At 38.8% G+C, this 23,725-nt stretch overlaps 1 protein-coding gene across 3 annotated transcripts in view; it reads left to right on the forward strand.

The window, feature by feature from the left end:
- Nucleotides 1-16,245, forward strand: part of LOC133654120 (SPRY domain-containing SOCS box protein 1-like) — a 74,270-nt gene extending 58,025 nt beyond the window's left edge. For all 3 annotated transcript variants that reach the window (XM_062054159.1, XM_062054158.1, XM_062054157.1), the window contains exons 2-3: nt 12,344-13,211; nt 15,459-16,245. In XM_062054159.1, the coding sequence (XP_061910143.1) occupies nt 12,518-13,211; nt 15,459-15,586 (822 nt within the window). In that variant the 5' untranslated portion in view covers nt 12,344-12,517 and the 3' untranslated portion in view covers nt 15,587-16,245. The remainder of the gene's footprint in view (nt 1-12,343; nt 13,212-15,458) is intronic.
- The last annotated feature ends 7,480 nt before the right edge of the window (nt 16,246-23,725 follow it).

The following is a 23,725-nucleotide window of genomic DNA, read 5'->3' on the forward strand; positions in this document are numbered from 1 at the left end:
TATAACATAACTACACCAGCAGATACAATATATACACATACCAGTATTTAGTAAAAAAAAAAAAAGTAGTTATAAACACTGCTCAAGCACCAGCCCCCCCATTCCTCCTGTTCTTTTTGTCGTTTGTACACAATATATCTCTTCAGTTTAGCTTTCAAGACTTCCATGTTTTGCGCTAATCCAGTTTATCTTTCTTTCCTGGTGTCTTACAAGTTCCAGAGTTTCCCCTTTAATGTAATTAAACAGGGCACCTTGAAAATAAGTAGGGTTTTTTTACGCGAAAACAAATTAATGTACCTAATGTTGTATATTTAACCCAGTGAGTACCACAACGATAGTATGTACTAGGGCTTCGTGATTTTGAGAAAAAACCTAATTGTGATTTTTTTTTTTCTCCAAAATTGCGATTGTGATTCGATTTGCGATTTTATATATAAATGTATAACGAGTGAAGGAATACAGGTTACTTTTAGACTGTCAATCAATATTCTTGTCTAAAAGTGCCATGCATTAGAACAATATGCAATAATATACTTTCAAAAATATTTGGCTGTATGCAGACAGCGCTTTTGTCAACATCATGCTCTTTAAGTGAAGAACTATTTGATTAAAACTTCAATGATTATAATGCAAGTAACCATCTAAAAGGAAATAAACTTATTTCTCATTACTGTAGAATTGTTTACCATTGTACTGTCATCGGTAAATAACTTTATTCTAAATGCCATCCATCTTCTTCCGCTTATCCGAGGTCGGGTCGCGGGGGCAGCAGTCTAAGCAGGGAAGCCCAGACTTCCCTCTCCCCAGCCACTTCGTCCAGCTCCTCCCGGGGATCCCGAGGCGTTCCCAGGCCAGCCGGTAGACATAGTCTTCCCAACGTGTCCTGGGTCTTCCCCATGGCCTCCTACCGGTCGGACGTCCCCTAAACACCTCCCTCGGGAGGCGTTCGGGTGGCATCCTGACCAGATGCCCGAACCACCTCATCTGGCTCCTCTCGATGTGGAGGAGCAGCGGCTTTACTTTGAGCTCCCCCCGGATGGCAGAGCTTCTCACCCTATCTCTAAGGGAGAGCCCCGCCACCCGGCGGAGGAAACTCATTTCGGCCGCTTGTACCCGTGATCTTGTCCTTTCAGTCATGACCCAAAGCTCATGACCATAGGTGAGGATGGGAACGTAGATCGACCGGTAAATTGAGAGCTTTGCCTTCCGGCTCAGCTCCTTCTTCACCACAACGGATCGATACAGCGTCCGCATTACTGAAGACGCCGCACCGATCCGCCTGTCGATCTCACGATCCACTCTTCCCTCACTTGTGAACAAGACTCCAAGGTACTGAATAAACAAAAAAAATTGACTCCTTTCTGTAAGCAAAAGTTTTACCTAAATAGATATTGAACATCTTAAAGTGTATTTTTTTCCCAGATGGAAAACTTAGGTTGGACGTAGTCCTTTTTTTTATTGCTATCATGGACGGCGTTTTTGCTCATTCGTCCGTGTAGTTGGGCTCATATCGCTCATTCGATTTGAAGCTGAAATATTCCCACAACGGAACATAATCTTTTTCCTCCTATTTTGTGTTAGTTTGCAGCACTTCCCATCGGTGAGTCCTGAGGCTATTTGTACTGTGAGTGTCGGCGGCAGCGCCCCGCTTTAGTCTCCATCGAGACAAAGATTGTTAATGACTGAAAAGAGGGGTCACTCTGTCCAGCTATTTCCACTGGTAAATAAACACGCTCAGGTGCTGACAGCGATTCACAAAGACGTCTTTCTTTCTGTCTAAGTGAGAGACGAACAAACGCGACGCTCAACAATTCTGATTGACCAACATGTCTGTCACTAAACTGCTGGTCAACAGCGCAGGAAAAAAAACAAACCCTCAGCATCTTGCGGGTATTATCGCGCTAATTAAAACCTTGATGTCAATTAATCTTGCAGCCCTAGTATGTACATAATATTGTAAATCAAATAGGTTATAAAGGTTAGTCATGGCATAGGTTAATAGAAATAGATTATCAATAGAATAAAATAGAGAAAAGATTGTGATCTTGTAGTTTTGGACTAAATGTGACGTCGCGTTGGTTTACTACCTGTCATAGAAATGTCTGTGTCATTGCCTCTGTGTATAGAGCTGTTCGTCTATTCTGAGAGAACACATCCTGTAGATTCAATGTACACGATTGAGTAGCTTAGTTGCTCGGACAGCAATATGTTCATACAAGTTTAGTTTGGGGTATGATGTTTCTTATAGGAAAAATGGGTCTTGTTTTCGTCTGTACTTTTTGGCTGATTGGCCGGCGAGCAATCGATAGCTGCTTCTCCAGAAAATGAGCTGTATCATTGTGCCATGAGTTTATTCAAGTACAGAAATCATTACGATTTTATGATAGTTAAAATTTTAAACTGTTATATTAACCATCGGGAATTTTACAGAGAGTCAACTATAGTTGATGTACAGTCATGCACAATTGAGCCTACTCCGGGACAAATTGATGTACAAAGATGTGCTTTTGAGCCTACTCCAGGACAAATTGATCTACAAAAATGTGCATGGAAGCGGGCTTGGACTAAATTGTGAGGTTACGCATAATTCAAAGGGATTAGTTGAATTTAGCATGTATTGGCGCAATCGCAGCAACGCAAATTCCTGGAGGGTCGGAGTAGTAAGCCTGGGCTCATTCTTCTTGCTCATACGATTTGAAGCCGAAATACTCTCACAACGGGACGTTTATTTGCTCTACAATCATATTTGTTTCCCCTAATTTTTACATTGCCGTGCTTCTCACCAGCAACAAGCAATGCTCTGTCGCTGCTGGAAGCTTGCAGTCCCGCCTACTTTTTTGAAGAAACCATTGAATACATACGACAGAGATAATTCAAAATAGGTTTTTAAAACTAGTATGGTGAAATGACACTGCATCTTATTCTTAGCAAAATTCTAAATTGAATGATGATTTTTAGGCCAGATATAAATTTTACTTTTTATGGAATCATTTTCAAATAATTGAATTAAGAGCTTCCCTTGGGAAGCAATACTTTAGCTTGAATAGAATACTTCTATGAACAAAAATGTAGCATTGCACATTGCATGCAAATAAACAATAATCTCCAACATTCAGATCAATAAAGTGCAAACTTAAAACTTCTGTCTAGAATAACATACTTCTGTAAATAAAATAAAAATAGTATTATACATTGTATCCAAATAAATGTTAAAGTAAAAAATTGAGAGGACTAGAGTCGGTTTGAGTAAGTGGATAAAGTAAACGCAGCCTTTTTCATTCACACATCTTGGCGGTGTGCAGAGCAACCACTTTAGTGATCAGTCTACGCATTGTGCTTCTGTCTCATCATACATGGTGGTATCATACATATCTGGTGTAAATTATTCCACTAGTAAGGTGATTTTTAGCCCGTAGTTTGTTTGTTTGTTGTTGCGGTTTTGATCGCATCCTTAAGAGTTACATTTGCCCTACTCTGCTGAAGGTTTGGTTTCAGATGCTGGAATAAGTTTGCTGTGCTGCTGCCTTTTTAAAACAAACTTTGCACCGTGCAGTCACTTGTTCCACGCCTTTTGCCGCAAAACCAAAGTACTGACAACACTTTTCTTTGCAACAAACGTCTCGCTCTTGTTAGCGTTAGCATTAGCCATGTTTTGCTGTGTGCCGATAAGGAAGTAAGGGGACGGCGCAAGCTGCGGAATCTCCTGAGGGGCAAAAAGTATGACTGAGCAAGAGGAGGAAAAAATGGTTTATTTAAATCCTCTGCAACAAAATACTGAAATATATTGATAAAATCAATATATCACCCATGCCTAACAAGAGGGTTCACTCCCTTCATCTAATTTTGCTATTAAACGAACACGCTGAGCTACTGAGAGTGATGAAAGGCTCTGGTTCACATGCGCAGGGGCTGCGGCACTTCAGTATTCAGGAAATAAGCATTGTTGCCTAAAATGCATTGATAAATGACGGTTTTTCTGTAATTAAAAATGTAAACGGTATTATTAACCGTCTGGAAATTTACAGCGGTTTATCATTATACCGTTTATCGTTACATCCCTAGTCAATAGACACATCTACCTTTTTTCTTTTTTTCAGTCATACCACATTGTATACACTACAGTATTTTTACTTGTATCAAGTTTAAATTACTTTTTTAACCCAAAGCCTAATGTACCCGCAGGTAAACAAACACCCTTTAGATTAAGATCTGTGTTTTATTGGCCCAGTAAATCCACTGAGACCCTTCTCTTGCATCTTAATCAGTCTCAAACCAACCTAGGGGCCCTGAAACCTCATCCAGCACAGGCCAGAGTGGCTGCCCAAATACACCCCTCCAACAAAAACCCTCATTGAATGGGAGTGTTTATTTTTAAAGTTGTTGGAAAAGCTTTTATCCTGTTTGGTTTTATTTACTTGTTTTTGTCATTATATGGCCCTTTGCCAATTGCGGAGTGGGGATGGAAAAGCGTGAGTCCCAACTGTGTACAAATTAACATGTTTTACTTTTCCTGAATGCAGGACAGGCACTGAAGAAGAGATTGTTCAAATTCAGATGTTGGCCACCCGCTGCTTGCGCTCCCCTCCGTTTTCTAATCATTGAGGAGACATGACCCACTTAAATGGTTGTTTACTTGCATTAGAAGAAGAGCTACAGCACTTCTCAATGAACTCTTGTCTACAATTCAATTAGAAAGCCTTCCCATCAGTTACAAAATCCTTTACAGCCTTGCAGAAACACATGCTGAAATCTCAGGGAGCAAAAGCCATACTGTCCCTAAAACCCTTCAAATACATCACCGCAAACAAAGGTTTATCATAGAACTTTATAGTTGCATAGGAATACATTTTATTTTATGTTCTTTTATGTGTGTGCGTGCATGTGTACCGGTGTATATATATTTGTGTGTATATGTATATACACACACACACACACACACACACATATATATTAGGGGTGTGGGAAAAAATCGATTCGAATTCGAATCGCGATTCTCACGTGCGATTCAGAATTGATACTCATTTTTAAAAAATCGATTTTTAATTTTTTTTTATTTAAAAAAAAAATATTTATATATATATTTATATATATTTATTTTTTTTAATTAGTCAATCCAACAAAACAATACATAGCAATACCATAACAATGCAATCCAATTCCAAAACCAAACCCGACCCAGCAACACTCAGAACTACAATAAACAGAGCAATTGAGAGGAGACACAAACACGACACAGAACAAACCAAAAGTAGTGAAACAAAAATGAATATTATCAACAGTATCAATATTAGTTACAATTCCAACATAGCAGTGATTAAAAATCCCTCATTGACATTATCATTACATTTATAAAAAATTAAAAAAAAAGAATAGTGTCACAGTGGCTTACACTTGCATCGCATCTCATAAGCTTGACAAAACACTGTGTCCAATATTTTCACAAAGATAAAATAAGTCATATTTTTGGTTCATTTAATAGTTAAAACAAATTCACATTATTGCAATCAGTTGATAAAACATTGTCCTTTACAATTATAAAAGCTTTTTACAAAAAATCTACTACTCCGCTTGCATGTCAGCAGACTGGGGTAGATCCTGCTGAAATCCTATGTATTGAATGAATAGAGAATCGTTTTGAATCGGGAAAAAATCGTTTTTGAATCGAGAATCGTGTTTGAGTTCAATCCCGGACTCCTGGATTTTTCTGTGTGGAGTTTGCATGTTCTCCCCTTGACTGCATGGGTTCTCCCCGGGTACTCTGGCTTCTTCCTACCTCCAAAAACATGCACCTATGTATAGGTTGATTGGCAACACTAAATTGGCCCTAGTGTGTGAATTTTGTCTGTCTATCTGTGTTGGCCCTGCGATGAGGTTGCAACTTGTCCAGGGTGTAACCCGATTTCCGCCCGAATGCAACTGAGATAGGCTCCAGCACCCCCCGTGACCACGAAAGGGACAAGCGGTAGAAAATGGATGGATGGATGGATTATGATCACATAAAAAATGGTGGTGGTGTAAGAATATAAATTATTTTAATTATTTCCTACTATTGGCTCTAATATAAATCCTTTCATTTCTGCCCTTACTGTGTCCAGAGGCTTATTTCCTGAGTTTGTTTTGTAACAAAAACAAAATATTTTTTGATAGTAAAAATGTCGTATACACGGCTTTTTGTACTTGGTATTGTTGCTGTCGATATTAGTATTGATCCAGTCATCATTTTTACATTCAAGAGCGCTAGCTTGCTGTTAGCGGTTAGCATGGCTTATTGTGTCCAACTGTGTGTAGTAGGGTTGTACGGTATACTGGTACTAATAAAGTACCCATACTAATTGATTGAAATCGGTACTATACTGCCTCTGAAAAGTACCGGTACCGTTCTCTCATCCGTGGCGGTGACTGCAGAGCCGAAGCACATGATGAGTGTGTCAAAACGCACAAAGTGCATACAAGCAATAACATCTTGGAGCGGAAGAAGGGCAAAAAACGACAATTCTACTGGTTAATACAGAGGGTGCGTGAAGTGCAATATGGAGGTAATTGGGCTTCAAAACCAACGATAAAGGTGACTCTTTAAACAAGGAAGTGCCGCACTTTAAGTCTTGCTTTAAAACACGCCTCGCCAAATGTGGCGATTAGTATTACCACCTTTGCTTCAAACTTATGTAAACATTTAAATAATAAACATTCAGATCTGCACGGGGAGTTTAAATAGTGATAGGTAATAATGCAGCCGATTTGTGTCAGTCTGCTTTATTATTAGTTTTGCAGGACACAACCAGACCTGTTCAGTCTTCGACTGCATAGTGCAGCTCTACCTCTCGCTCGCTTTACTCGCCCACTCACTCACTCACTGACGTCGCTCACCAACATGTTGCCGTTCTCTTGAAGACACACCCACACTACTCTCATAAGTTAACCAGCTACTCTGTTGTGCACGTGTAGATACATAACGTGGAGATATGTAGACGCGCACACAGCTGCTTGGATTGATGCCAAATATTAGCGCAGTGTAATGACTGAATTTTGTAACAAATTGCTACAATTTGTGTTTTATCTTTTAACAAATGTGTTTTACCTCCTACATGGCTTATCTGTGTACATTTATCCATAGTTTTGATTATAGTACTTACTAATTGTATTTTTCTTAAAGCACAGACCAGGAATGGCAACCATAAATCATGAAGCATTTAATATAATGTAAATAAAGCTTTCTATTGAATTCAAGCTAATCCTTGATTATGGCAGACTTTGTGTAATATGGAAAATTGTAAATTGTTCTTTAAATGCAACAAGAAAATCAGTGTGTTTAATGCCCTTTTATTTATATTTTAACCTTCTAAAATTGTTCTTTGAGTGCAATAGGAAACATGTTTATTGTATTGTAAGATTTTCTGTTAAAATAGAGCCAATATTGACATGTTTTGTAGTTCCCTTTATTTTGAAAAGTATCGAAATACATTTTTCGTCCCCCAGTGATGCTCGAAAGAAACAGTTTATATGCCACCATGGGGTCAATGATTGCTGTCTTAAAAGTGGCTTTGCACTCTGGAGGGACGTTTGCTGCTAGCTCACTAGTGCGAATGCTAGAGTGACTACGTTTTCATGCACAAAATTAGTCAGATTTCTCAAATATGGTTGTTTTGTATTTTTACAGCTACATGTGAAGTCCCAGTGTCCATGCACTCTTTCTAATGCGACTATTGGTCATAGGCTGTGTGCCTCTCGTACACTGACTGGGGGACACTTATTTCCTTTTAGCGCGGATTAATATATTGCTTTTCCGGTTTACCTATGACATGACACCAAAACAAGTTATCTTAAATAAATCAGTTTCTTTTTTTTCTCCCATCGATGCACTTCAAAATGTTTTGTTCTTTTAATCTGTGAAGCAAATAAACAGTATCCTCTTCATTACAGTCATTGCCAATGTTTTGATTGATTGGGATCTGCTTATATGGTTATATCCCGCACATTAAGCCTGGCGCCTGCGCGATACAAATGGTCCCCTCCGGCAGCCCGCACCCACTCTAGAGATCTGGGGCCGTACTTATCAAGCTTCTCAGAATTACTCCTAAGAAGTCTGCTAAGAGTTGACTTAAGAGTAAATAAATTCTTCGCTGAAAGCTGCACTTAAAAGTTAGTTATCAAGCGTCTTACTCACACTTTCAGCGAAGTGTAGGACTCAATCTTAAGTGTCACACTCAGAGCTGAATTACGACATTACTATGTGCCGTAAATGGAATTTTAGGTGATGTCATTTCTGTGTCCATAGAAATGACCAATCACAGAAGGGAATCCGTTGTCTAAGAATAAAGAAATATCTTGGAAATATTTAATTGGACAATGGGAGTGTATATTTTGACAATAAACTACAAAATAATACAAAACAAACTAGTCCCCGCCGGCACTCACGCTACCGCTCCCTCTCTTCTCTTCTCTCGCCCACACAGTCACTGACGTCACTCACCTCACGGCCACACACATACGCTACTGTCATAACATTTTCTTTCCAATTCATTAATTAGGCAACCAATTTGAAACTGGTGTGGGTGGCTCTATATATACTAGCCCACTGCAGCCACATGCAGAAATCAACATGGAATCGAAAAGTATTAAATCTGTGACAAAAATAATACCCGCTCTGTCTAAACGATACCGTTTGATCAGCTGCTCGTCATCAAACAAATCCAGGACATCGTTCCGCTCCCTGAATGTTCGCGCACGTCTCTCTCGCCTCAGTGCCATCCCCTGCTGGCAACTCCTAACCACTTAAGACACCTCTGAAGGTCTCTTAAATATCGTGGAGAGTAGGAGTGATTCTTAGACTTAAGAACGTTGATAAAAAGCTTTTATTCTTAAGTTTGAGAGTAGGACTAAATTTCGCAAATTCTCAGGACTTAAGTGTAAAATGGCACTCTAAGAAGCTTGATAAGTACGGCCCCTGGTTTTCAATCGCATAATCTAGGTGCGTTAGTCCGACCTTTCAAAAGCCAAACATGATCAGATTAAGGTGTTTCCATGGGTTGTAAAATGCTTCTTTTGAGCCCAACTATCTGAGAAATCAGACTAATTTAGCGCATGGAAATGTAGTTAAGGACGCCTGTTTGTTTGCTTGTCGTTGCCAAATCTTTGGGACACATTTAGAACGTCATCAATATGCATTATCACGATATCACAATAGTATTAAAACATTTATCCTAATGCAAAAGTATACTTCTGTAAAGAGCTTTGAAAAACTCTGTGCAGAAAGTAAAATAAAGGACCCTGCAGCGCTGAATGAATTTCACTTCGGCTGATGATCTGACAGTAATAATTGAAGAATGACAAATTAATTTGTTGTGGTGACTACCGTTTATGTTGGCACCTGTGCTATTGTGGAACGGAGCTGGGTAGCCATCCCTACTTACCACTTAAGCTGCACAATTAATCGAAATTAAGGTTTTTATTACCGGAATAACCTAACCGCAATAGGGTGAGTTTTTTTTTTCTCTCTCCTTTTCTTTGAGTCAGAATTGTTGAGGCCTGAGTCCTTGGCCTGATAGAAAAGTGGTTACAGAAAACGGCAAGATTGTGTGCTGCAGTCGATGCAGTCAGTGTCCTAATAACAAACACCACTTTCCTTGTATTACTGTACAGTATGTGCAAAAATTGTAATGACCGTGTAAAATGGCTGAAGGAACTTCTCCGGGGACGGCAGTACGAGGCGAACTGGAGGATGATACTATGACAAGCAGCCAAGGACGGTTTAAGCAAACATGGGTGTTTTATACATAAACCTGAATTATTATTTTTTAAGTAAATTATTGCATATTGTTCTAATGTGTGGCAACTTGAGACAAGAACATGTTGATTAACAGTCTAAAGAAGGGCTGGGCGATATGGCCAAAAACTAGCATAATATAAGTTTTTTTTATATTGATCAATATCAATAATTATTGATACTTATGACTTATTTAGGGCTGCCAATAAAGCAGTAGTGTAAAAGCTATTGAACAGTAGTTTTTGAAGCAACTAATTAAACGACACATTGGAAGTGTCAGGATGTTGCCGCACTGTCTGCCTTAAAACCAACAAAACTAGACAAGTTTCTGTTATTGAGTTGACATACCAAGATATTACAGTTTCTCTTTTCACTCCATGCAGAGAATCCACAGTGAGCCAAAAAGAGGGTGCAACCACACAAGTGTTATGAGAGTAGCGTATGTGTGTGTGTGCTTCTTTAAGAATGGCAGTGGGTTGGGTGAGTGGAAGAGTGAGGAAAGCGAGCGGTAGCATGCAGCAGTAGTGGCGAATGTGTCTGTGTCCTGCAGAAATAAGAATAGAGCAACCAAATTGTTACAAATCAGCGGCCTTGTCATTCCAACCTGAAAGCAGAGCTTAGCAGACCCATTGTCGGGTAAAGTAAAAAGTGTTACCCCCGACGATAACATCGGCCCTGGAGGGTAAGTCTCACCTCCCCTGCGCTCATCGACTATGGTCTGGGACTGGGAGCCGAACAGCAGAAAAGATGTAGTCGATACTGTTATGTGATTAGCTGTCTTTCCCAACGCTCATTGAATACTGTTAACTGATTGGCTATTGGCTTGTCCCTCCTATTGCTCAGGGACACTTCCTGTATCCTATTTGCTTGTTTCCCAAAGCGCGAGTGACTTCATGAAACGAATCTTGTTTCATAATTTCTGGTTTATCCGACCAAAAAATTTAAATATATATTGAATATTTTATCGAACACATTGTATATTGATAACGATGTCTATCGCGGTATGTATTGATATCGTATTATCGGCCCAGCCCTAGTCCAAACGTAACATTACTTCTTAATTTAGCAGTTGTATGCACTTGAATACCATTTTTAAAATTGCAAAAAAAATTGCTATCGCAATTTTGGCAGGAAAAATTAGGATTAAGATTCTTCGCAAAATAGTGCAGCCCACCAACAGTAACTGCAAACACCCTTCATGGAAACTGTGATCAAAGTAAGCTTAATGCATCAACAAATGGAAAACAAATACAAAATGATACTATACCTAAAGTTGTGAACATTGTCTAAATAAATTGTGTGGACCTACCTCTGTACAGTGGAACCTCGACTTACGGACTGATTTTGGTTCTTCAAACGTGGTTTGTAAATAGAGAAGTTTGTATTGTATAGCAGAGTTCCCCATATGAAACAATGTAAATATGACTAATGGGTTCCAGCCTCCACAACAGTCCATATTTTAGTGAAGGTTTGTGCACTTTTAACACAATCTAAAGTGCTATTCAGTACTGTATATCAAACAAATATAGATGTAAGGGGGTGATGAATCAACTTTGTGTAGTAAAAAGTAATAACTAATATTTTAAAAAGTAGAATGCACACACAAACAACGGCAGAGAACTGAGGAGAAAGGAGCAGACAGAGGGAGAGAAAAGGAAGGGAGGATAGGGTAGCCGTACGTGTCTACGAGTTTGCGCTCGGGAAGAGTGAGGTGCCGCTCTGGAATGAGAGAAGAATCTTCTCTGCGGTGATTCTGTTCTGGCATCTTTTCGCAGAAAAGAACAGCTTTGTCACAATTAAAACGGATGTGCTTACTTAATGTGCTGTGCTGTGGTCATGCTTGTGAGTGCCTTGTGAATGTAGTCCTGCAAAAAGTTTTTTTATTTTTTAACTCCACAGCGGTTCCCTCCTGCTTTCCACGCCGGTCTGTTGAATTTTTAGGACTCTTAATGAGTTGGCAAAATGGACAAAACTTGTCAAAATGTGAAAGAACACATGCTGGAGTGTTGAGATGTGACTTCTCCTGCACAGCAAGTAAAATGGAATGCTCAAGCCTCCCCAACAATGTTTTGACCTGCTTTCTTGTCTGCAGCGTTCGTCCACACAGAAGCATATTTGGCTAGATCGAAAAGCTCGTAAACCGAAAAGCTCGCATAAAGAAGGGTTCGTAAATAAGGGTTCCAATGTACTTCTCCCAACTTATAGCACAATGCTTGTGTTCTCTGTACATTACCCTAGTTCTTTTACATAATCTGTCAATTATGTCTTCCGTCATGGAAAATTGGCTAACTGCTTTAAATGTCAAAGTTCTGAGAATTGAAATCCTGATAATTCTGAACTGTTTCTGTACAAAGTCCTGTAGCGCGGACTTTCTTGCAATGATGTAATAATGAAGTTACTGTATGGTTGTAATATTGCCATTTACATAACTAGACAAAGTGGAAGCAACGCAAAATGTTTCCAATGAAGTGTCAAGTTGGTGTTCATGCTATCAAGTTAAGGAGGCTTGACTGCTCTTCCAGCAGAAATAGTGTTAACTCATTGGTTTGTTAACTTCTTTGTCCATGCCCATCTCTCCAGGTCGACTGCACAAACACCTCGACGTTTGGCAACAAGTGACCGCAGAGATTGAACCTGCCTTGGATTGCATGAGCACAGGAGAAGAAGACCTGAGGTTGACTACTCCCCCATTGGACCTTGAGGAGGGGGGAGGAGGAGGAAGAAGACAAGGCCACTTCCCTAAATACCCGGAGTATGGGGCAAAAAGTCCCAGGTGGCATTAAAACAATTGATATGCGCGATCCAGCGTTCAGCCCCCTGAAGCTGGAGCTACAGGCCTTGAGTCACACCAAGCCTTCTCGACTGGACCTGCTATTGGATATGCCGCCAGTAAGCGCAGACATTCAGGTCCAGCACTCGTGGAACAACGATGACCGCTCGCTCAACATCTTCGTCAAGGACGATAACAAGTTGGTTTTCCACAGGCACCCAGTGGCACAGAGCACGGATGCCATCCGGGGCCGTGTTGGTTATACACGGGGACTGCATGTGTGGGAAATCAGCTGGGCGATGCGCCAGAGGGGCACGCACGCCGTTGTTGGTGTAGCAACAGTTGATGCGCCGCTGCACTCCGTAGGCTACACTGCACTAGTGGGAAGCGACAGTGAGTCCTGGGGTTGGGACCTATGCAGGAGTAAACTCTACCATGACAGCAAGAATCACTCAGGCAAAGTATACCCCTCCTTCCTCGAGCCAGAAGACACTTTCATAATACCGGACTCCCTCTTAGTAGTTTTGGACATGGATGAAGGGACTTTGGGTTACATAGTGGATGGCCATTATCTGGGGGTGGCCTTCAGAGGACTTAAAGGCAGGAAGCTATACCCAGTGGTGAGCGCTGTGTGGGGACACTGTGAAATACGTATCCGGTACATAAACGGACTTGATCGTAAGTACAAGTTGCTGACATTTGTGTTGATTTATAATTTGCTCTGGGTGACTATCTCTGAGACTCAATGGGTTCATTCATTACTGTTGTCGAGAGATGGTCACACATTCATAATTATTGCCGCGAGAGGAGCTAACTTGTTGCTTTTTTTTCTTGTTTTTTTTTTTTTTTTAACTCGTTGACACCAACAAACTGCATTTTAGGTCAAATGTATCCTCATTTTTTGGGACAGGAAAGCCATAAGGCAGGGGTGTCCAAAGTGCGGCCCGGGGGCCATTTGCAGCCCGCAACTAATTGTTTAGCGGCCCGCCACATATTCTGGAAATGCTATTGCAAAAATTAAAAATTAACATTAAAAAAAGTGGAATGAGGTGAAATCTAACGAGGAACAGTTGCAATGTTGACACAAAGCTGCCATGCAGGCTGTTTGTTTTTCTTTTGTCTTTATTTTGCTTTTTTTGCCATTGCTCAAAAAAAAAAAATTGTTTTTAAAAAATTCAATGTTATAATCAATTATTGATCTATTCAAGGCTCCAATTACTTCAAATATTTCACTTTAAAATGTTTTATGTGGAAAATATTGCATATATTGTGTGGTTTCCATATAAAAGCAATGTTTTCTTTGACATAAGAGCATAAAACAAACAAACATAATAGTTCAAACGTAAAATGGACAGATATATCTGAAGTTGATCTCGTAATTTAAGTGTTGAAAGTAAAAAAATATATGATAAAAATGTATCACTTTATGAGTGGGGGACCTTTTGGATCCCAAATATATTTAATGGGATTTTATTGATCTTTTCACTGTGATTAATCAAAAATAATAATAAATTAAAATCAATGGTGTCCTTTTTTGGGCTCCAATTACTTCACATCAAACATTGCTTTCTGAATGTTTTGGGCGCTGGGGGAAATACTGCATATTTCAGTTTTACTATAAAAAACAAAGTTGTCTTTGACAGAAAAGGCATAAATCCTTTTTTTTTAACGCTATATCAACCTGAAGTTGATATAGAGATTTACTGTAAGCGTTGAATAAAAAAAATAATAATGTGACTTATTTTTAACATTTTAATGACTGAGACCCTTTATATTTATATATTTTATGATTTGAAAATGAAAAATATCAAAATGGCCCCCGCATGCTTTAATTTTTCCGTGTGCGGCCCTCAATGGAAAAAGTTTGGACACCCCTGCTATAAGGCATCAAAAAATAATTTGTATTGGATATACTTTGGTGTAAATTTTATGTACTATTTGCTACCAGTCACTTTTATAACACGTCTTTTGAGTGTCTGTGAGAGGTTTGATTGTGAAGGTGTTCCCAGATTGCAAATGAAAACACGCCCCACCTTCTCCAAGAGTATAATAATTCATCTTTTGAAAATGTACATTGTTTAAATATAAATGATAAATTTTAATAAGGAACATCACCACTATTTTTCCCCAGACAGTCAAAACATCATATAGATTCACCCGGTCGCAACATTAGGTACACAATACTAGATTGCTATCACAAAAGGTCCACATTAATGTGGATAAATGTTTGCCTAGACACATTTTTGAATATATTAAAGATCTTGAATAAACACGTAAGCGCATATATATTCCCTACTTAATAATAATAATAATAATAATTAGCTTCGTCTCAGAGGAGAAATTTGTCTTGGACATTAAGACAGCGTTTTACTTAACATATATATACATACAGTTCATCCGACAATACAGTGACGACAGTGAACAGTGCGCAGGTATATCAGTTAGTTATGAGATCACACATTACACTCCCCCCATATTGCACACCTCCCGTATTGCCCTATCCCAAAATTGCAGTCCTTGATATTGCATCCGGTTATTACAGTAGTTTTCTGTTAAGTGCTTTGATTGCCAGTGGGACAAAGGAAAATCTATACCTGGTTGAGTTTTTTTTTGTTGCTGTTCTGTACCGTTTACCATTTGGTATCAACACAATTTCACTATGAAGTATGTGGTGTGGGTTTGAGTTTCTTTGCTCATGCAAAGTGAAACGTGATAATATAAATTTCAAAGGAATATTTAATCATGATTAATCTAAATTAAACCCCAGTAACTCTGACTTTAAAATTGTAATTGTTTGACAGCCCAAATCTAAATATATCTAATGTTAATTTTTATTTCATGTATTAGTCGGCAATTATTAGTAAAGCTACTGAAAACTCAGATCGATATTTTTGTGCATAAACTGTTCTGTCTCTTCTTCCTCAGCTGAACCTCTCTCTCTGATGGACCTGTGTCGGCGCTCTGTGAGGGTGGCACTAGGAAGAGAACGTCTAGGTGAAATCCACCGGCTGCCCCTGCCGGCCTTTCTCAAGAACTACCTGCTCTACCAATGACTGCACTGTCACATTAGCGTATGCTTTCTTTCTTGCTTCTCTGGGATCCTTTGGTTGAACTCGTTTGACAACATTTCCTTGAGCCTGTTGGACAGATCCAAGCTCACTGATGATTTAGCAAGTATGCTTATCTGATTAGCGACCAGACTCATTTTTGAGTTTCTTATTCTATTTTAACGACTATTTGCAATTGTACTCTAACTTTTTTTTTTTTTAATTCAGGAATTTCTGAGCTCTATGCACATACTGATAGAAAATATGCCCTGGCGGTCACCGTTTTGGTGCAACGAGTCACTTTTGGTCAGTATCTCTCTTGACTTCAGCCAGCACTGTCTTTTTAAAATTTGATTGCATTAGATGAATTAGACCATGTTCTATGTTGTGTGACCACAAGATGACAGCACTTGTTGAACATGTTACACTGAAAGAAACGTTTTGTTTTTTTTAAATGCGTTTTTAAGCAGATCAGCAAACAGGCCTTAGGTAGTAACCACACCAGTGAGACAGTTATGTAGCGAGACTTTGAACTCCTGCAGTAGTAAAAGATGTATTCTACTCACACTTTAGACATCTGACAGGAAATATCTCAGCAGGCTTGAAATTGTATGGATGTCACTGTGATTTGTAGCATGCATCTGCAAGAAATATCCCCGGTTGTATCTCATTATTGTTTTCTTTCTTAGTGTTGTTTTACCCACATTTTACACAGGTTGGCACACAAAGTAGAAACCAGTGGAAGTGACTGGTACATATCAGGGCGCAGCTGATAGTTTTTGATAAGTATGGCAAAAACTATAAAACTGAAAGGGTTTTGCCAAAACAAACGGTAAATCTTTAACGCACCTCAATCAAAGTCTAAGCAGAAAGACAATCCTCTAAAGTACTGCTCTGATTCTATAATACTAGTAAAATATTACGCTTCCAACATTGTCAAATGCCATATCTGTTAGGTTGATAAATGTGCAGCTGTGTTATCCTCAGTCTGCATGTGCCACACCTTTCTATTCCTTTTTTTCTTGCCTTTTATTTGCATTTATTAATGTAGACTTGTTTGTATCTATTAAAGGTTATTTCCATTTATATTTGTGTTTGAAAGTATGTACTACCTAGAACTCATTATACAAGGCCTGTTTGAGTCACAGCACAAGTGACTTAATGAACTTGGTCAGGGATTTCTAAAGTTGCCAGAAGACTTAATCTACTTGAGAAAAAACATTTTCTAATCTGAACTAACTTCCAAATGATTTTCTATGGTAGCCCTTGAGACATGAATGTAAAAAAAAAAAAAAAAAAAAGAAGTCTTATTTTTCTATATTTTGCCACAGTTGTTCCCCAGGAAATGGTCAGAGACCCTTCCGCTTGCTTAAAGGACGTTTCTTTGTTGGTTGTGCTGTAAATTTCGCTGCATTATTGTTCTTTATAATAGGATTCAGCCTTAAATACTATTAATTAAGAATGTAATTACTCTAGAATTCAAAGTTACAGTAAATCCGGAAAGTGTTTACAGTGCTCCGCTTTTTCCACAGGTTATGTTACATTCTTATTCCAAAATGGAATAGTCATTTTGTCGTCAAAATTCTACAAACAAGACCCCATAATGACAATGTGACCTGTTTTTGTTTTAATTTTGCTAATTTATTAAAGTGTACAGAACCTGTGCGCAATACTTTGTTGATGCACCTTTGGCAGCAATTACAGCCTCCAGTCTTTTTGAATATGACGGCACAAGCTTGGCACACCTATCTTTGGGCAGCTCATTCCTTTATGCAGTACCTCTCAAACTCCATCGGGTTGGATAGGTAGTGTTTTTCATCCAGGATGTCTGTACATTGCTGCAATCATCTTAGTTTAGTCATGGAGGTGACCAAGAACCCAATGGTCACTATCAGAGCTACAGCATTTCTCTGTGGTGAAAGGAGAACCTTCCAGGACAACCATCTCTGCAGCAATCCACTAATCCTGCCTGTATGGTACAGAAGTGAAGTATACAGGGCTTTTCAAGTTGCAGTAAGTAGTAAAAAGTTTGCTAAAATGCAGTTGAACGACTCATAAACCATGAGACAAAATTCTCTGGTCCCATGAGACAAAGATTGAACTCTTTAGCGTGAATGCCAGACACCAGGATAGAGCGAAAGATGAATGCAGCAATGTACCGAGACGTCCTTGATGAAAACCAACACATCCAGTCCAACCTGATGGAGATTGAGAGGTGCTGCTAGGAGGAACGGGCCAAGCTTATAGCATCGTATTTAAAGACTTAAGGATGTAATTGCTGCCAGAGGTGCATCAACAAAGTCGTGAACAAGGCCTGTGAATACTGATTTTATTAGTTTTTATAAATTTTGCAAAATAAAAAAAAATAACTTTTTACATTGTCATTATGGGGTATTTTCTATAATTTTGAGAACAATGGGGTTTTTTTCCATTTTGAAATAAGGCTGCAACAAAATGTGGAGAAATTGAAGCACTTTGAATACTTTTACGGACCGAGTTTCAGATCACTGAGTTTGTAGAAACATACAATAAAATATGCTACAGAAAAACAGTTTTTTAGGGAATGGGGAAGGCCCCAACTGCATTATGCTCACTTTGCTACAACTTGAAAATCCCTGTATACTTGGTGCAATACAGCCACCTTCCAGCAGATGGCGACCACGACCAAATGCATGTATTTACTGAAAGGTCATTCAACCTTGGATTGTTTCTGGTGAAAAACATTGGAACTACAGTAGAAATACGCCGAACCCAGTGGATGCATTATGCCCACGACTAAACCACTACCTTAAACTCCAAACAAGAAAGTATTTATAAAAACATACCAGGAGTATGTTTACAGTTTGCTCTGGATTAATTTGTCTGGTGGTTCTCAAATTTTCATCAAGTATCACTCCAGAAAACATTTGGTTCTCCAAGTACCATCCTAATGACTGACATTAAAATAAAGTAGTGTAAGTATTTATTAAAAACAATGGCGAGGTTTTATTTAACAAATATACTACATATTTTAGCCACTAACACTCTACAAAAGTTTGAACAGAAACACTGTTTGAGTATAGGAAAATAAAACACTGTACTTTTATTCAAGTGATTATTTGGTGTACCACAAAGAATCACTGAATTAGTAATTAATACATGAGCTGCATGTTGTTTATGTGATCATTGTTGCACCAATTTCATAGACAGTAATACTGGTTTAGTTTATAGATGTGTATCTAAATATACCATCTGACTATGATAAAGCTTAAACCAACAAATCACTTGACAACAGATATAATGTGATATCCATTTCTTACATGTTTTATATTTTCTCAATTGGAGTCAGTCACTGTTTGGTATTCAAATGTCCAAACGTTGTATTGGGTGAGAGACCTCTTTGTTTATTCCTCCTCGTACAATATTAGCAATTCATACAAAGTGCCTCCTGGAATATGGCTAATTGCAATACTACAGTACAATTGGTTGTGCAGCTAATGTAGTCAGATAAAAATAATACAGTACTTTCTGTATGCTTTCAAACTACAGCTGCAGCGTAACAGTAGGAACATTCCAGTGTTTATGGCACATAGCATGCAATCACTTGCGCTTTATATACAGTATATGCTCCATGTAGCAGCACCAGTGTCACATGTTTACTTCAGTGCAAACCAGCAGCACACTTGGTTGTTGTTCCCGACTGCGCCATGTTAAGATGGGGCTGTTAGCGTATTATCTCCTGTTGTTTCCATTTCTTATCAAAACTGGAGTAATTGCAGGTACAGTAGTTGTCTGAAAACACACAGGAAGTGCTACATCAGCAAGAGATAAACACTACTGTATTATATAACTGAAAGGCCTGAGCATATGTGAGCTTTGTGCTTTTTTACTCAACTCTAACATTATGTAGGCAGTCCCCCTATTCTGGCTAACTTTAGATGTTTTAATACTGTACTGATGTCAAATCAATGAATTTTGGCTGAATACTATAAATGTTTTCACGGACAAGTCAAATGACTAAATATGCAGCTTTGGGTAGGTGAGGTATAATTTTCCTCAGTTCAAACCCATTTTTTCCCATCACATTTCGCCTAAAAATACAATGTTTGTATTATTGAACATTACATATATAGATAGACCTAAATAGATGTATGTACGGCTAGATATATGATATAGATATTGACATATAAGTATGTGTATACTGTACATACAGTCGTGGTCAAGAGTTTACATACACTTGTGAAGGACATAATGTCATTGCTGTCTTGAGTTTCCAATAATTTCTACAACTCTTATTTTTTTTGTGATAGAGTGATTGGAGCACATACTTGTTTGTCCCAAAAAATATTCATGAAGTTTGGTTCTTTTATGAATTTATTACAGGTCTACTGAAAATGTGACCAAATCTGCTGAGTCAAAAGTATACATACAGCAATGTTAATATTTGGTTGCATGTCCCTTGGCAAGTTTCACTGCAATAAGGTGCTTTTGGTAGCCATCCACAAGCTTCTTGCAAACTTCTGGTTGAATTTTTGACCACTCCTCTTGACAAAATTGGTGCAGTTCAGCTAAATGTGTTGGTTTTCTGACATGGACTTGTTTCTTCAGCAATGTCTACATGTTCTCAATGGGGTTTAAGCCAGGACTTTGGGAAGGCCATTCTAAAACAGTAATTCTAGCCTGATTTAGCCATTCCTTTACCACTTTTGATGTGTGCTTGGGGTCATTGTCCTGTTGGAACACCCAACTGCGCCCAAGAGCCAACCTCCGGGCTGATGATTTTAGGTTGTCCTGAGGAATTTGGAGGTAGTCCTCCTTTTTCATTGTCCCATTTACTTTGTGTAAAGCACCAGTTCCATTGGCAGCAAAACAGGCTTACAGCATAATACTACCACCACCATGCTTGACGGTAGGATGTGGTGTTCCTGGGATTAAAGGCCTCCCCTTTTCTCCTACAAACATATTGCTGGGTATTGTGGCCAAACAGCTCAATTTTTGTTTCATCTGACCACAGAATTTGCCTCCAGAAGGTCTTATCTTTGTCTATGTGATCAGCAGCAAACTTTAGACGAGCCTTAAGGTGTCGCTTCTGGAGCAAGGGCTTCCTTCTTGCATGGTAGCCTCTCAGTCCATGGCGATGCAAAACACGCTTGACTGTGGACACTGACATCTGTGTTCCAGCAGCTTCCAATCCATTGCAGACCGTCTTTTTGACTCTTGATCATCCTGACCAATTTTCTCTCAGCAGCAAGTGATAGCTTGCGTTTTTTCCTGATCGTGGCAGTAACAAAACTGTGCCATGCACTTTATACTTACAAACAATTGTCTGCACAGTTGCTCTTGGGAACTTAAGATGCTTTGACATGGCTTCAAGTGACTTTCCTGACTTGTTGGAGTCAATTATTCATTTTTTCAGATCTGTGCTGAGTTCCTTTGACATTCCCATTGTCGCGTTTGTAACCAAGTCTAATGACTGCATCACATGAGCCCTATTTAAATGGGCTCAGAGAAGTCAACAGGTGTCGTCAATCATAATCACTCATATAAAGTTAAGAGGCCATGCCATGAAGCTAATTTGATTTGATTGTAACTTTTCTACATCACCAAAATGTATAATGTATGTTGCTGTATGTATACTTTTGACCCAGCAGATTTGGTCACATTTTCAGTAGAACCATAGTAAATTCATAACAGAACCAAACTTCATGAATGTTTTTTTGTGACAAAGTATGTGCTGCAATCACTCTATCACAAAACAATAAGAGTTGCACATATTATTGGAAACTCAAGACAGCCATGACATTATGTCCTTCACACGTGTATGTAAACCTTTGACCACGACTGTAGATATACATATGTATATGTGTGTGTGTGTTTATATATGTATATATATATATATATATATATATATGTATATATATATATATATATATATATATATATATATATATATATATATATATATATATATATATATATATATATATATATATATATATTTGCACTAATGCATTGATGCCTCTGTATTATTTCACCTGTCACTAATTCCAGACACTCAAAAGTAATGACTGGAGATGTGACAAAATAAGACTTTGAAAAATGCAGCAAATTTTGCACACATTTTAAAATACACTGAAAATACAAAAGTGATGCATTTAAGAAGTAAAAAAGGTTGAGTATGATATACCGATTGATCCTGTACAAGTCCAGGGTGTACCCCACGTGTCACCCAACATCAGCTGTGGTAAAGTTTCAGCTCACCCATGGCTAGGGATGTGTACCAAATGCCGTTCGAGTACCGGGGATTATCTGGTATCGATTCATGTAGAGCTAAACGGTACCATATTTCAATACCTTTGTTGCACAGGAATTCACGGCCGGCTGAAACACTTGGCAGGCAAACAATCACTGAAACAGCATTCAGAGCGGACGCAGTCGGAGTGCCTCTATGTCATGTTACACTTTTCCATGCCAACAAAGCAAGTATACCTGAGAGAAAACATTCCACTTTTGAAAATGGGCTAGCTCGATGCTACTATATATTGGATTTGCCGTAGACATGCTAAAGATTAGTATTAGCGATTTTACATAGCGATTTCAACTCCAAATTTGATAATGAATGCTACAACTAAGATGCACGTGACAATCAAACAGCAAGTGTGTAATAGGTACAATGTTTACAATACAAACACTTTTTAGAGCGCAACAAAAGACTAGATTCAGCTTAATAACAAAAACTCTTCTCTGACTAGGCAACACACCGTAGCTTATGGAGTACTACCATCTAAAGTCCTGAAATTGCAACTGCATCCAAAGTCTACTCTATAATACTTGTAAATGAGACTCCGAAGTGTTGGCACTCAAGGTGTAACAACTGGACAGCACCAGTATTATTAGCTCTCTGATATATTTTTGTTTAAAAAATGAGATTTTGTCAACAAACAAACTAACATTAATTAACACATGAACACCCACAAAAGTGCCATTGAATACCGGTATCCAATCCCAGGTACCAGGAATAGACAAAAATTGTGTGGACATAATTACACATTATTTTTGGTGATAGAATAATTCAAGTAACAAAAGACTCTGAGAAAAAAAAAGACACCTTGGGAGCCAAAAGAGATGACTCGTTATAGTTAGTCGAGCTAAAAGAACCGGATCTCTTAAGAGATACATAATTCCCATCGCCACTAATGCTATATAAGTACCAATGATTGTCACACACACACTAGGTGTGGCGAAATTATTCTTTGCATTTGACCCATCACCCTCGATCACCCCCTGGGAGTTGAGGGGAGCAGCAGCGGTGGCCACGCCCAGGAATCATTTTTTGGTGATTTATGCAATTCCAACCCTTGATGCTGAGTGCCAAGTAGGGAGGTAATGGGTCCCATTTTTATAGTCTGTGGTATGACTCGGCCGGGGTTTGAACTCACAACCTACCGATCTCAGGGCGGACACTGTAACCACTAGGCCACCGAGTAGGTGTTGGTCATTATGGTGGTACTTGGAGAGCTAAGTATTTTCTGAGGTGGTAGAAAAAAGTTTGAGAACTACTCCACTGATCAGTTGCCTTGTGGTTAGAGTGTCCGCCCTGAGGTCGGTAGGTTGTGAGTTCAAACCCCGGCCGAGTCATACCAAAGACTATAAAAATGGGACCCATTACCTACCATTATTGATTGATTGATTGAAACTTGTATTAGTAGATTGCAGAGTACAGTACATATTCTGTTCAATTGACCACTAAATGGTAACACCCGAATAAGTTTTTCAACCTGTTTAAGTCGGGGTCCATGTTAATCAATTCATGGTACAAATATATACTATCAGCATAATACAGTCATCACACAAGTTAATCATCAGAGTACCGGTATATACATTGAATTATTTACAATCCGGGGGGTGGGATGTGGAGGGGGTTTGCGCCGGGGGGTTAGGTTTGGTTGATATCAGCACGTCAGTCATCAACAATTATATCATCTGAGAAATGGACATTGAAACAGTGTAGGTCTGACTTGGTAGGATATGTACAGCGAGCGGTGAACATAGTGGGCTCAGAAAGCATAAGAACAAGTATATACATTTGATTATTTACATTTGATTATTTACAATCCGGGGAGGTGGGATGTGGTGGGAGGAGGGTGTTAGTCTAGGGTTGTAGTT

This window comes from Entelurus aequoreus, linkage group LG07, assembly GCF_033978785.1.
Source record: "Entelurus aequoreus isolate RoL-2023_Sb linkage group LG07, RoL_Eaeq_v1.1, whole genome shotgun sequence".
NCBI lineage: Eukaryota > Metazoa > Chordata > Actinopteri > Syngnathiformes > Syngnathidae > Entelurus > Entelurus aequoreus.